This window comes from Gadus morhua, chromosome 4 (genome assembly GCF_902167405.1).
Source record: "Gadus morhua chromosome 4, gadMor3.0, whole genome shotgun sequence".
NCBI lineage: Eukaryota > Metazoa > Chordata > Actinopteri > Gadiformes > Gadidae > Gadus > Gadus morhua.
This window is the reverse complement of record NC_044051.1, coordinates 1,131,817-1,147,722: the sequence shown is the minus strand read 5'-3', so window position 1 is coordinate 1,147,722 and position 15,906 is coordinate 1,131,817. Positions and strand designations below refer to the sequence as shown.

General features: G+C 49.5%; 1 protein-coding gene across 1 annotated transcript in view; it reads left to right on the top strand.

Moving 5' to 3' along the window:
• The first annotated feature begins 862 nt into the window (after window positions 1-862).
• Window positions 863-15,906, top strand: part of LOC115541421 (liprin-beta-1) — a 30,474-nt gene continuing 15,430 nt past the window's right edge. The window contains exons 1-7 of the mRNA XM_030353148.1: window positions 863-1,091; window positions 8,150-8,231; window positions 11,190-11,398; window positions 13,532-13,621; window positions 13,766-13,879; window positions 14,522-14,632; window positions 15,735-15,827. Of these exons, the coding sequence (XP_030209008.1) occupies window positions 8,168-8,231; window positions 11,190-11,398; window positions 13,532-13,621; window positions 13,766-13,879; window positions 14,522-14,632; window positions 15,735-15,827 (681 nt within the window). The 5' untranslated portion in view covers window positions 863-1,091; window positions 8,150-8,167. The remainder of the gene's footprint in view (window positions 1,092-8,149; window positions 8,232-11,189; window positions 11,399-13,531; window positions 13,622-13,765; window positions 13,880-14,521; window positions 14,633-15,734; window positions 15,828-15,906) is intronic.

Below are 15,906 nucleotides of genomic sequence, written 5' to 3'. Positions count from 1 at the left end.
TAAAAACCAATAGATTTGAATGATAAATGATACCTGCTCATTAACATAAATGTAGTCTATGATTACCACTCGAGTTGCCTGCTCTGGTACACGGTTGAGACCAGTTCATTACCTGACTTCATAAGGTGGGAGTTAATTAACACTAGCTGCAGTAATCCACCCGTATTAAACAGGTCAATAGCTCTCTTTGCGTCTAGACCGAAGTGGCACCAATACGTCAACTAGCGAGATAATGGAATAAAATGAAGGTCCCACATAAATAAATAAATAAAAAATAAATGAATGAATAAATGAATACATACATACAGTAAGTGATTTGCTGCGTTAATCGTGGCCATGGTGAGGACGGTGCCAGCAGAACAACTCTATCCCCACCTTTCGGTTGACCTGCGCAGGCAGGACATATGCGTGGACCTCTACTTATTCTGCGCCTCATCATATTCCATGATGACATCAACGCGCGCTCGTACAAAATGCGCGCGTGACACCCTGGCCCACGAGCGAGGAGGCTGAACTTTAATCGAGCTCTGATCTGTGAGACCGTTACTTTTATCATCGCGAAAGTAATTGTCTTTGTATGTTGTTGACGATTCAACTGTCTCCCTTTTTCTTATTAGGATAAATAAGGTTTAAATTGTCAATTTATTTGTTGCTACTACATAAGTAGGTAAATACCGGTAAGCATTTTTAGTAGTTAATAAATTCCGATTATTATATATTAAAAAAATAATAATAATATAAAAAGTTGGTGTAAATAATTTCGAACAAACACACTCCATTCTTAGCCCATACAATGTTTGCCGACACTATTGGGCCCTTGAGGGGCCATTTAATTTGATTTATCATCTTTCTGGGAGCAGCAGGAGACCAGCTCTGGTCGCTTCTGATTGGCTCTTTAACGCGCATGCGTAGTAAATTGTCATGCAGAGCAATCTCAGCGTCTGAAAAGTTGGAAATACTGAGTTTGTCCAGAAGTTGAATGGAAATGTGTCTCAAACGATGAGGTAAACGCGAATGCGGGGATATTAACACCGGGAATAGGGTTGCCCTCGACCGAAGCTCCACTCTCACCAAGTTGGTAGCACCGTCCGGTAAGTTGAGTTTTTAAATAACTCAATGATTTTAAAACTTTCTTGAGAACGGCTCTCTGGGACATCTGTATGTATATAGCCTACTACTAACTCAATAGTCCAAGGACATTAAAGTGGGAAATGAATGTACGAAATTGTTATTTCTCTCAAGCCATCCTGTAAATGCAACGTGATAGCAAACTCTCCGCACAAAGTGAGTTTGACTGAAAGTTCGTCATGTGATGACAGTCTTTGATCTCACAGACTTAATTCATAGGCTGAAACAAAGGAGAGTCCGACCACAACACTATGGTCTCACAAGGACCCCCTTCACATGGACTGACTGTCCATTATGGTTCATTATTATACCAGACAGAGCAACAATTATATAATCTCGGCTTTACTCAGGAAACAGACGTTGCTTGTTGTTTGTTGTGGTGGTGCAGAGTAGCGGAATAGGAGTAGAGCCTATTTACTTAAAATTACCCAATTCCATAGTTTACTTCGATAACCGTCTTTCTGTTTAGAAAGTGCTCTCGGTCCATTTCATACTCTGTGTGGGTTACATTTCACATTTCACACATATTTGTGTCACACTTAGTGGAGGTACATTTTTTTAAAAGGTGAAATGTGTTATTGCCACAATGGTCTGTGGGGTGACTTGTTTTTCTCATGAAAGGAAATCTCACATTAATGTGAAATCCCTATTTTTGGTTGCTTTCTTGACCTTACTAAACCTTACTAAATACAAGGCTTATTGGTGTGTCTGTTAATTACACACATATCCATTTATAGCCTGAAGGGAGGTACGTTGAGTCTGTCACCCTCTTTTATGCAGCCACCGTTTCGTGAGGATCGTGCTAATAAAGAACCGTCTGAGAAGTCATCCTGTCATACTGAAGTGAAGGTCACCTCAGTGTGTGCTTGGCTCAGGCCGTGTTTACCCTTTCATGAGTCCAGATAAAAACCCAGTGAGCCCAATACAACGGCTCAGACCGGCAGATACAGAACACCACTGCATTCAACAAGTGGCCTAACAGTGAATGACTTACAGTAGTGCTTTACTCCCAGTTGTCTTGGTTATCCCTCCACTGTATCATGGTATAAAACGTAACATTCAGCATCAATTTCCATTTTCTTGCTGGAGCTATGAGGTCATCATGCAGGTTCTTTGATGGCTCAAATCCATCGTAACTCCATAGTTTTTTTCCTTCTTCTTCGATGTTGATTTGATTTGGGCCATGTGAAAAATTAGCATTCCCCTTTTTTTCCCCCTCCTTACCATGTGATTCCACTGACAAAGAGGTGTGTGTGTGTGTGTGTGTGTGTGTGTGTGTGTGTGTGTGTGTGTGTGTGTGTGTGTGTGTGTGTGTGTGTGTGTGTGTGTGTGTGTGTGTGTGTGTGTGTGTGTGTGTGTGTGTCAACGGGCTACCAATACAAACCCTAACACACAAACACACAGCTTTCCTCGGCTATCTTTCATTTCAAAGCCAGGCCTTGTATGGCCTTTTTGTTTACTGCATGTTTAAACAAATGCTCTATCACCTTATAGGGCTGGCATCCATCACTTCATATCACACCACCGGCCAAAAGCCCTTCCTTCTGTTCATCGATGGGATAGCCAAGAGCAGTCAACACCTTGTTGTTGATCAGCTCCATGATTCAGTTCAGTGATCAGATCTGCTCAGTGATACAGGTTAGCTAGTGCTAACTGGTATGTACCTGTTACCGCTTAGCTAATGCTAACTGGTATACTATGTACCTGTTACCGCTTAGCTAAATGGTATGTACCTGTTACCGCTTAGCTAATGTTAACTACCGCTTAGCTAATGTTAACTGGTATGTACCTGTTACCACTTAGCTAACTGGTATGTACCTGTTACCGATTAGCTAACTGGTATGTACCTGTTACCGCTTAGCTAATGTTAACTACCGCTTAGCTAATGTTAACTGGTATGTACCTGTTACTGCTTAGCTAATGCTAACTGGTATGTACCTGTTACCGCTTAGCTAACTGGTATGTACCTGTTACCGCTTAGCTAACTGGTATGTACCTGTTACCGCTTAGCTAATGTTAACTACCGCTTAGCTAATGTTAACTGGTATGTATGTACCTGTTACCACTTAGCTAATGTTAACTACCGCTTAGCTATTGTTAACTGGTATGTATGTACCTGTTACCGGTTTGCAGTAGCGGGCTGATGTAAACTCCCAGGTTGCAGAACATGAGCGCCAGCAACCAATGCCTTTTTTATTCTTCTGCAGGGCTGTGCAGGTAGCCCGGAGATAATCACACTCCTGGTTTTGAAGAAGCGGCAGAAGAAACTGTGAATTGGAACGAATATCGTGCTCTATTAACCGCTTGTAAAATAAGCAGAAATGTCGTATTTTGGAGTTGGGCCTTTTTAAAAGTTGTTTATTGCAGACGTACACAGGAAACTAAATAGATTCAGGTTTGCATTCATTGAAAGGTGTTCAGTTGAGCTGTGGAGCTCATTCCCTGGTACCTGGGGATCTACCTCAGCCTGCTAATGCTAACCAGTACCGGGTACATTTTGATTGGATAACTGAACAACAACGTAGTGGTCTGACTGCTCCTGCCCAACCCCAGCAAGGATCCCAGAAGGTGAAAAAGCCGAAATCCTGATCAAACCCTAAGAGAACCTCTATTCTATATATTCTATAGCCGACGTGTGCATGTTGTTCCACACAACCCTGATCAAACCCTAAGAGAACCTCTATTCTATATATTCTATAGCCGCCGTGTGCATGTTGTTCCACACAACCCTGATCAAACCCTAAGAGAACCTCTATTCTATATATTCTATAGCCGACGTGTGCATGTTGTTCCACACAAACCTGATCAAACCCTAAGAGAACCTCTATTCTATATATTCTATAGCCGCCGTGTGCATGTTGTTCCACCCAACCCTGATCAAACCCTAAGAGAACCTCTATTCTATATATTCTATAGCCGCCGTGTGCATGTTGTTCCACACAACCCTGATCAAACCCTAAGAGAACCTCTATTCTATATATTCTATAGCCGCCGTGTGCATGTTGTTCCACACAAACCTGATGCAGTCCAGTCGTGGGTTGGGAGACGCTCTGGATTGACGGGCACATCTGTAGCACAGCTGGAGCCGGGCTCCAAGGGGGCTGCTGAAAGAGGCTGTGTGTGTGTGTGTGTGTGTGTGTGTGTGTGTGTGTGTGTGTGTGTGTGTGTGTGTGTGTGTGTGTGTGTGTGTGTGTGTGTGTGTGTGTGTGTGTGTGTGTGTGTGTGTGTGTGTGTGTGTCACCTACGTGCTCTATAATCTTGTAGGGTGTAGGAGGGTGACTCTGCAGGGTCACTCCAACCGGGTCTGTTTTCTCTCTAAACACAGCCCCCCCCCCCCCCCTCCCTCTCTTAAAGTTCTCACATCTGGCGCGGGGGTCAAACTAAACACGCCGTGTCATCGATCCGCTGGTGAGGGGACGCCGTCCGGCCCCGGCGCCGACTGAGAGAGGGTCGTCTGTCATTCTAACGGCCGCATCGGGAATGGAAAATAGTTTTAGACGCACTTTGAAAAATGGGTCCGTTGAAATAATTCTATGCATTTTGGGCGATCACTGCTTCTTGGATTCAGAACATGTCCTCAAGCCTGGGTCACGTTTGAAGGCATGAGGGTCTATTTATTTATTTTGCGTACCGATTATGCTTCCAAAACCTTCCTAAAAAGACATGGAGACGCGGACTAGGTCCTAGGCTAGGCCTCCGATTGGGTTGAATCCGTTGGGCGGGGAGCTGACATTGGTTATGGCTCTCCTATGGGTACTAGAGAGGTCCTCCACCTCCTCGTTGACTTGGAGGGGAGTGTGTGCTGTCAGTACCAGGCGCCGGGGGGAGGCCGAGGGGGAGGCCGAGGGGGAGGGGGAGGCCGAGCAGGTCAGGGCTGCGTGGGGGTGCGGGCCGTCCCTGCTCGCTCCCAGGCGTGGCCGCAGGGTTCACTGTGCTGTGTTGCTTTCGATCCAGCGGGCAGGTGCTGGGAGACGAGGCCTGGTGTGATGGGGCTGCCTCTCCTCATACTGGGGTGATGATCTATCACCCCCGAGCTGTGGGCTAGTCCCTGGCGACGCGGAAACTGACATTTCTTTGTCGCTGAACCTTTTCTGTGTGGGACATTGAGGTTCAAGTCTGTGGCCTAAAAAGCAATGTTGTTTAAACTTTGAAACAACCAGGCCTAAGGTGAAGCCCTTTTTGTGTTGTTTCGCTCAGGAAGAACATCACTTGCAGTAAAAGCTGATTTGATTTCCCATGGATATAATGATCCTGAGAAACAACATACCAGTCCACTGATTATACAGTCCACGTTGTTGTGAATGAATTGTCATGATCGTATTATTCATGGTTATTTGACGTTATGCTTTGGACAGAAGAAGCTGTCTGATCACATGTTGGTATCAGTTTGCATCCAGGGCCTTAATCAACCTTCCACCAGTGTGTTCCCTGTTCAGAGGATAAGCTTTGGGTTTATTGTGGAGCCCAGTGTATCACAGCTACAATGCTACCAGCTACCATGGATGGAAAGAGCTGAGCCCTTTCCCACAGAAAAACAGCTGTCCGGCAGGATTTTACTACGGTGTGGAATATTTTTCCATCATACTACGGAAATACCGCTGGAAGAGAAACTGTAACAGAGTAGTATTCCGGTGGAACGCCCACCCCCCTCCCCCCCCCCCCCCCCCCCCCCACCCCTTATTGCCATGGGAACCACACGCTGAATGTCAAAAGCTGCCCTTCTGCCCCCAACTGCCACATTCACGGCCGTCGATGCAGACGGAAACAATTCAGTTTTTATGCGTCCCTTTCATGCGAATCTAATTAAATATATACATTACATTAAGCAGTACACACAGGCTCTCAGTTAGTGCTGTGTTCTCTAAAGTATGTGCTGCACTTTATAGAAATGGCAACGTTGTGGAGGATGTCTGACCGAACTGTTACCGTATGGAAACAAACCTTAGTGGTCCAACTGTGGGCCCCTTTTGCTGCTCACTAGCCCCCATCCCCTCCGGGCTAGTAGTTTAATTACATGTGCATGTAATGGCCCGAGTGGGTGTGGTCTGACCCAAGTAGAGAGGATATAAAGTAGAGCCTGTCTGTATTCCTCCCGGACTCAAACCCTGGCTCGGCTTCATTTAAAAAAAGCAGGGGGTAGCTTTTTTGTTTGTTTTCATTTTAAATCCCTATCTTTCCTACAAGCCAGATGTGCAGGTTTTATCAGTTGAATACAGTTTGCACCGCCTCGGTCTTCAATTAACTCGTGAGCTCTTGATGTTTGGTCCAAATTCCCGGAAAACTATAACCTTGTGACCCGTGTGTTTTGAATCCGGGCGCTGCTTTGACCCGGAAATCTTCATGACGGCTGTGTTGCGTTCACAACTTTGTTATGGAAGTTTGACATTCCGGGAATGCCACCCTCCCCCCCAGAGACCCCCCCCCCCCCCCCCCGCCTCCTCCCCCTCTGTAGAATGGCTCCATTCTTCCGAGTAGATGCGTGTCGGGTCCTCGGACCTTCACGGCACCGAGAGCCGGGCCTCAGCCTCAGCCTCCCTCCATCCACCCTGGCGTGAGCCGGGTGTCTGTGAGACGTACTCCTCCAGTGGCTGGTGGAGGCTGACGGCCGACAGGCCTGTGCACTCCCGGCCGTCAGCCCACACTCCCGCTGCCCCCCCCAGCCCCCTCCGCCCTCCCCCACCTCCTTCTGATATCTCCCCTGGCCGGCGTTAAGAATGCGTCCGTGCAGCAGTGTGGCCGGAACGGAGGCGTGAGAACCAGCGTACGGTCGGGCTGTGCTCCAGATGTCCTGCTCCTGGGTCCCCTTCAGCCAGGACCCAGGATGAGGACCAGCGTACGGTCGGGCTGTGCTCCAGATGTCCTGCTCCTGGGTCCCCTTCAGCCGGGACCCAGGATGAGGACCAGCGTACGGTCGGGCTGTGCTCCAGATCTCCTGCTCCTGGGTCCCCTTCAGCCGGGACCCAGGATGAGGACCAGCGTACGGTCGGGCTGTGCTCCAGATCTCCTGCTCCTGGGTCCCCTTCAGCCAGGACCCAGGATGAGGACCAGCGTACGGTCGGGCTGTGCTCCAGATCTCCTGCTCCTGGGTCCCCTTCAGCCGGGACCCAGGATGAGGACCAGCGTACGGTCGGGCTGTGCTCCAGAGCTGTTGGAGTCTCTATCAGAACCAAGTGAAGGTCCGGTGGACCGGCTGGAACCAGAAATCGGAGCCAGGAATATAATTAATGCCACTTTTCACCCTAAGTCCTGAACCTCAAACTTTGAGTACTTGACATGCATCCAGTTTAGCGACAAATTCCCAATAAGGTATACATTTATGATTCGTGAATACATTTTAGTTAACGCATGTTATAAAACACAGACTTACTTGAGTTCATGTGCTTCCAATATTACAAGCAGTGCTGCCTTTTAGTTTCCTGATAAAAATACTGTGGTTCCACGTAATGAAATTACATTTGGCAAATCATATCTTGTCTGAGCATGAATTCCACACATAATGGAGCCTGTAATAGAATGACGCGCACAAGAGGGGGAAAATAAATCTATTTCTGCTGCTTATTAGCAGAGCTCCCTTCTACCGTTTGCTCCTTGCCATGTTTCATAAGTTAGTTAACTCTCTCCCATAAAGGTCTCGCCTGCCTTCCATCCATCAGGGGGAAAAGACGTGACTAGTTAGTGAGTGAACCTCCATTTCAGGACGTGCTTCGTTGTAATTATCACCATCTACGATGTCAAGGGCGCTGATGGAGACGCCTTCATCTTCCTCGCCGCTTCCTCCTCAGCTGGTCACCTCACTCTCCTCCTCGCTCTCCTCCCCTCCTCCTCTCTCTCCTCCTCTCCTCCTCTCCTCCTCCCCTCCTCCTCTCCCTCCTCCTCTCCCTGCTCGTTCTCCTCTCCTCCTCTCCTCCTCTCCTCCTCTTCCTCCTCGCTCTCCTCCTCTTCATCCTCCTCTTCCTCCTCCTCCTCCCCCTCCGTCTGCTCAGACTCATTACGTTCTCGTCTTGTTTGATGTTCCCTTCAGGTTTGTCGGGAGGTGAAGATGATGTCCGACGCCAGTGAGATGCTGGCCGCGGCCCTTGAGCAGATGGACGGCATCATAGCAGGTACCCGCTGCTGCGCTAACCCTCTGAGCATGCTAACCCCGCTAACCCTTACTGTACCAAATACAGGCGGCGCTTCAGTGACTTTGCACGTCGGTTTACGCGCAACCGTTGTTCAGGGCGTCGCCATTCGATTTTTGCAAACCGCAGCTAACCCTATTCATCCTGGCCCACAGCGGGCGAGACTGGAATGGTCCCACCCTCTACGTGGTGCCACCGTTGTCTTGTTCATGTCTTTTGCTTAAAAGCTTAACAGTGAACATGTAACAGATACATGTTTTTTTTCTCTTTAATCATATTGTTGATTAAGTATTCTAGCAACAAACAGGCCTCAATCCTTTGCAACCCCTCGATATTGTGAATAGTCTCTGCTTGTTTCGTAGCACCGACGTTTGAAGATACAGGACAGCCTTTCGCTAATGATGTTACTTCTTGTGTCGGTGATGCATATGGATTGGGGAGAAGTTCAGTCCAGACTGCTGTAGTAGCCTATAGGGGGAGAGTCCTAAGAGCACATTCATAGATCCTGGCGTGCTATATGAGGGCGACGTTTGGAGTTACATAAAAGCCCTTTTAAGTCCGGTCTGGATTTATTAGGGTTAAAACAATCGACTCCAATGGTACGTTTATCAAACAGGGATTCCTTTTATGGATTTCAACCACACCAGGAACGGATCATTAGTTACTTTTTAATGACCTGTACTCATCAACCAGGATCTCGGAAGTACATAGTCTAAAGAAAAACCAACTAATGAGATCAGAACCAAGCAAAGGAGAATTGATTGGCTTTCAATTAGGAGAAAGGAACTATGGGGAAGGGTCCTTCTGCATCCGTCTATCGGGAATCCGTTAGAGGAGCTACATGCTAATGCTAGTCTCTGGCTCTCGGCCCATTGAGCCTCACTAACAGACTGGCTGCCGCTGGCCTGTGAGGAGTCAAACCAGGGCCAGCTACTGGTCTCGGCCTTCATGACTTTGAATTGGACAGTGTTACCGAATGCAGCCACGTCGTGAACACCATGAAGGCTTATGTGTGGCTCACACAAATCTTGTGTTGCTCAGATTAGTTTGACATTTCTCATTGATTTGACATTGCTTAGGGGTGTGGTGGGCCTGAGATACAGTATTCTATCACGCACTGTGGCTCTGCTGTACCTTGTTTACCACGTCGGCAGGCTAGACACATGAGATCCTTTTTTATTAGTTTTCTTCCAAACATCAATGGGGAGCTGGTCGCCGGAACGAGAGGAACGGGTTGGGATTAGCTATGATTAGCTGGGCTGTACATAAGGGGCTTAGGTATTAGTTAACTGATTATTGTATCGTCCCTTATCCAAGTCAACAACATGTTTCCGCCGGTACGACTGAAACAACAAGATAACGATATCGGGGGAAGAAGAGCGGAAGGAAATAAAACGATTGGGATTTGGGTCAGGGGTTATCGTCCCAAACAATCCCAGCTCCCCATCTGAGTTAAAGCGCCGTCCTCATGACCCCCCCGGAGCCTCCTGCGGGCCACGGCGGTCCAGACCACGTGTTGTCCTGGTCTCTCCCTCGCCGTGAAGCCGCTCTGTGATTGGCCGAGCGAGACGAGACGCGCGTGGCCTCAGTCCTGGCGGTCGAGCAGCGGTGGTTCTGAGTTTGAGCAGGGCAATTAATCATTTTTTAAACGTATTCGAATTAATGGTTTAGGCCGATTATTATCATTTTTTTAAGGTAAGGTTAAATATCAGCATGGTAGCATGCACTGAAACATGTGAGTGTTTAGAGTTTGCTTAATGTCTGTGGCAACCAAAAGCAGCAGCACATCACGCGTATCCCAACATCTTAAAGTGGAGCCAGCCTGTGTGTTATTGATTTAGCTTCTGCTAATCATTGTTATTGTTCGAATAAAATCCAAACTTAAGAAATATACAGTATATATTTTTCACTTATAGAAAGAAATAGATTAAAATCGATAATCGGGTCGAGATTTTATTTTTAGGCCAAGTCGCCCAGCGCCAGCGTCTGCCTCCTTCCGCCGGTCCAGTCCGGACCACCGCCATGAAGCCGCTCTGTGATGGGCCGAGCGGAACGAGGCGATCGTGGCCTCGGTCCCTGGTGGCCCGACGGCTGGTCCTGCACTCAGAGTCTCTCCTCCAGAAGCATGAGGTCATTTTCCACTGAGCACGCTCCGCTGCAAAGTAACGATTACTAAAGGAAGGCGACCGGACAGCGTCGGAGGGGCACGCCATCGGAGGGGAGGGGCCTCTGATGGGTGTGGCCGTCGGAGGGGAGGGGCCTCTGGTGGGTGTGGCCGTCGGAGGGGAGGGGCCTAAGGGCGTGCCGTCCGTCGCCGTCCGTCGCGTGCGGCTGCAGCTGAGCGGTGATCTGATGAGTCCTCACGATGCCACTGATGTGTGTAATAATAGCGCTGCCCTTTTGCAGCAGGAGCGAGACGGCTGCACACACACACACACACACACACACACACTCACACTCACACACACACACCGCCCCTTCCTCCTCGCTACTGTTGGAGCGATGTCTGTTATTTTAGACGTTTGTTTGTGCCTTTGTTTGTGTTGGCCTTGCTTGTGGAGAACACAATCTGTGGGGGAGATCATCTCTGGTGGACAGAGGATACCGCGGCTCAGCAAATGGGCTTCATTGCAATGTTCGTTGACAAAGCAAATATTGCTTGCAGATGTACCATCTAGAGCTCGTCATTATTCACATGTGTGGAGGGGGGAGGGGGGGGGGTGTTATGCGCACACATGCATACAAATATGTGCACACAAAAGTACAAACAGTGAGTTTGGGGGCGGGAGACTTTTGCTTGCAGATTTCAAATCTTCAAACTTAGTGTGTGCGTGCGCGTGTGTGTGTGTGTGTGTGTGTGTGTGTGCGTGTCAGCCAAAGTAAAGGCAGCCTGGTCATCTCCACCTCTCCGTGTCTCCCCTGTGTGTCCGTCCCCTCCAGGCTCCAAGGCCATGGACTACTCCAACGGGCTCTTCGACTGCCAGTCCCCGTCGTCCCCCTTCCTGGGCGGGATGCGAGCCCTGCACCTGCTGGAGGACCTGCGGGCCGCGCTGGAGCTGATGGACGGCGAGGAGCGCGACAACCTGCGCTGCCAGATCCCCGACTCCACGGCCGAGGGGCTGGCCGAGTGGCTCCACCAGGGCCGGCTGGTAGGCTCTCCCCCACCCTCTGCCCCCACCCTCTGCCTCCACCCTCTGCCCCCACCCTCTGCCCCCACCCTCTGCCCCCACCCTCTGCCCCCACCCTCTGCCCCCACTTTCTGCCCCCACCCTCTCCTCCACCCTCTGCCCCCACCCTCTCCTCCACCCTCTGCCCCCACCCTCTGCCCCCACCCTCTGCCCCCACCCTCTGCCCCCACCCTCTGCCCCCACCCTCTGCCCCCACCCTCTGCCCCCACCCTCTGCCCCCACTTTCTGCCCCCACCTTCTGCCCCCACCCTCTCCTCCACCCTCTGCCCCCACCCTCTCCTCCACCCTCTGCCCCCACCCTCTCCTCCACCCTCTGCCCCCACCCTCTGCCCCCACCCTCTGCCCCCACCCTCTGCCCCCACCCTCTGCCTCCACCCTCTGCCCCCACCCTCTGCCCCCACCCTCTGCCCCCACCCTCTCCTCCACCCTCTGCCCCCACCCTCTCCTCCACCCTCTGCCCCCACCCTCTGCTCCACCCTCTGCCCCCACCCTCTGCCCCCACCCTCTGCCCCCACCCTCTGCCCCCACCCTCTGCCCCCACCCTCTGCCCCCACCCTCTCCTCCACCCTCTCCTCCACCCTCTGCCCCCACCCTCTGCCCCCACCCTCTGCCCCCACCCTCTGCCTCCACCCTCTGCCTCCACCCTCTGCCTCCACCCTCTGCCCCCACCCTCTGCCCCCACCCTCTCCTCCACCCTCTGCCTCCACCCTCTCCTCCAGCCCCTGCCTCCACGCTATGATTGGCCGCTGCTGAGAGAAGGGCAGTATGAATGCAGTCCATTTATGGTATTGTTTGTAATGACCATGATTATTGGTAAATGTACTGAATACAGAAAGTGCTTTTCTAACCTGTGGCCGCTCAAAGCTCGCTTACAACATTCACCCATTCATGCACCCAGTCGTGCAGACATTCATGCACACATTCATACACAAATGTATGCACCCAGTCATGATCACATTCATGCACCCATTCATGCACCAACGAAAGAAAACAGCCGGCTGGTCTTGGGCAGTCGTGGTTCTCCTCCTTGCCTCGTTTCATGCGACTAAAACTCGCCAAAAGTCCCTTTCTGTTCAAGCGTCTGCCGAATGAGCAAATAGTACAAATCCATTTATATATGAAGTGGCGCAAACTGAACCATTATAATAAAAGGTCACAAGAAATCAAGCATCTCTGATCTCCCGATGCCTCTTTCCCTGGAGCGGTTTTCCCATCAATTGCTCTTGTTTTTTAAAGTGCCCAGTTCCAGTAATGTGTGAATATTGGAATGACCTTTTGTTTGCGGTGTAAATCAGTTATAGGGCTTTGCGCATTGCTGTACACAAAGAGTTTGATTAACCAGAGCAAGCTCGTCTCTAATACATCTCCAATGTGTGAGTTATTTGATGTTAATAACAGACACTGGTTATTTTGATTGTCCCACGCCATGAATCTTGTGCTCTGGTGTGAATGTTATGGCATTCTTGTGAGCGATGAAGTTTCTATAGAAGCAGCAAAAGAAAATAGTTTCCATCCTCTGCGCCAGAGCTGACTCACACCAGGGCTCAGTTCTGCCTCCCCCATCTCCCCCACACCACCCTCCCCCATCTCCCCCATCTCCCCCACACCACCCTCCCCCATCTCCCCCACACCACCCTCCCCCATCTCCCCCACACCACCCTCCCCCATCTCCCCCACACCACCCTCCCCTAACACATCTGTGAAATCTGAGAGACTGGTTTGCTTTTGGAGCCTCATCACACAAGACAGTTGGGACTGGGAAGTGCTTCTCGCTTTTCGCCCAAAAATCCAAAGCGCACCTCTGTGCAGCCGTACCTTCCTTGTAAAATGTTTTGCAGTTTGCTGGAGAACCTTTATGGTAGTCTGTGGTTAGGGTTAGTGTATGTGGTTTGTGTATGTGGGATGTGTGTGTGTGTGGATGCCGGCGCAGTTGTCCTCACTCAGAAATCCTCTTAACGTTGGGGACGCAACAACCGCCTCTACGCCCTGCCTCTCAGGCACTGAGTGAGTGATCGAGTGAGTGCTGCAGAAGTTGGTTAACACATAAAGGGATGCAGCCTTGTTCAAACTGAATTGACGTCGTTGTTATTTCAGAGTAACGGTCACGGATTCGGGTCGGTCGAGGCCGCATACCAGGAACGTCTTTCCCGTCTCGAGAGCGACAAAGAATGCCTCGTTCTCCAGGTGTGTGTCGTTCTGTTATGTTGAATCTAAATTATTGTGCGATCAATTGTACAACGCAAGCAAATAGGACACTGCACTCAAACGTTGGTATAATAGGGATTGCTGCTAGCGCGCCTCATTACGATGTCTGATGATCCCATGCAGGTCAGCGTCCTCACAGACCAGGTGGAGGTCCAGGGGGAAAAGATCAGGGATCTAGACCGGTGCCTTGCGGAACACCGGGAGAAGCTAAATAACACCGAGCAGCTGTTCCAGCAGGTGAGCATTCCTTTTATTGTTATTTGTGCTTTATGTTGCCGTCTATGGGGTTACCATGGTGTGTACAGTTTAGAGTCTGGAACCTCTCTCATTTTGGATTCCTGAGAGGCGTTGGTTATTAACGGGCGCAGATAAAGGTGCCCTCTGATGCAATTGGATAGGCCGACAACCAATCAGAACAAGGAAGTGTGTGAACCATCCTACGGGGGACATCTTGGTTGCCTCAAAGCAATCCCATCTTTTAAAATCCGCCCCATATAAGATCAACCTGTTGTGTCAGATGAGTCACACCAGGTCTGCTGTCTGTCTGGACAGGGGGGGGGGGGGGGGAATATCTGCTGGAGCAAATTAATCATGAGTGTGCAGATTTGTCTTGTTCTCAGGGGAACGTTTGTGTTTACCTGACTAAATAAAGACTTGAACCTGATCAACTTGAGCGGAGCCTGCAGACTTGTCTGGCTCTCAGGAGAATGTTAGTGGTACCTGACAGTAAAAGACTTGAACCTGAACTAAAAAGTCAAGTTGCGACCACTTCCATGAAGAATTAGGTTTCCGTAAAGTGCTTCGCTAATCCTAAATCACGTCGTTACAAACAGCCGTTGTGTTTCTGTGGGACTGGACTAACTGATTCTATTTCCACAGGAGCTGAGCACCAGGACTACTCTGGAGACACAGAGGACTGAACTCATGTCGGAGCTCTCCCGACTGAAGGTGAAGCTGAGCGACTTGGAAAGAGATCGGCAAGACGCAGAGGTAAACGCACGCACAAGCACGCGCACACACCTGCACACCTTCCGCACACAGACCTGTCGTAGCACATCATGGCCTATGGATCTGATTTTCATTAGATGGTTGTGTAGCTGTTGTGTAGCTGTTGTGTAACCCTGAGGGGATGATTCTAGTAGTACTGGCACCCAGCCAGTCAGTGTTTTTAAAGTCAATAAACGGGAGGCCGGGGCGCTGCCTGTCTTGGATGAAGCAACCACAGGCCTGTCATGTGGGGTTGGCTAGACTCTCCAACTTTTTGAAACCCTGTACTTTCAATCCGCCCACCTGTGTGTTATTTGCTTTGTGCTGGATCAATACAATTTAATTTGCATCATTTTCTTCCTGACTTCAATTCTAGTGCAGAATTACGTTTCAGAAGTTTGTCTTTCTACCGGAGTAGACTCTCTGAGCAACAGTTTTAAGAGGAAATTAATCTAAAGTGGTTTACCTGTGAGATCCATCTAGCGTTGGCCGCCGGCAGGTGTTTATTCTGGGCCCTACTCTCGGCTGAAGCACTGATACTAATCTGCTCGTGGTTTTGTAATGAAAAGTTACATTTAACTTTAAATGTTTTTTGATGGTTTCAATGAAGATTGCACGACTTCAGTCCCTATGACAGCCTCTTTTGATTTGTGATAACCATAATAATGGGGATTTTGTATAATGCCGTTGAATATCAGTGTGTGTTGCGCTTATGAATTCAAAACCCCATTTCATACGTTTTCAGACCTCATATTTTGATCGTTTGAAGGGCATAACTTAATCATAACTAAGTTAGACTATACGGCTGTCACAATAATACTTTCAAACAATAATTGAAACACGATCAACCACAATATTGACCTATTGCCCAGTCTTTCGCAATATTCTCTCCCAAGAAGTTGCTTATGAAAACACAGTATGGTTTCCTGCCCCTCGGACACAAATTCCCCCCCGCTGTGAACTCCGTCCTGCGAGGAAATGTCTTCCATATACACACCAGAGGCCCCCCCTCCTTACACACACACACACACACACACACACACACACACACACACACACACACACACACACAGAGAGGGTAACGGGAGTTGTCCTTCCTCCCCAGGGCCTGTACCAGGAAGTGACGGAGCTGAGGTTCAGGCTGAGCTGTGAGGAGAATGAAAGGCAGCAGTGTGAGAGGAAGCTCAATGCCACCACCGTGAGTAACGCACAACAGACACACACACACAACACAGCAACACTACAGAGACCACCACACACACACCACCGTGAGTGCC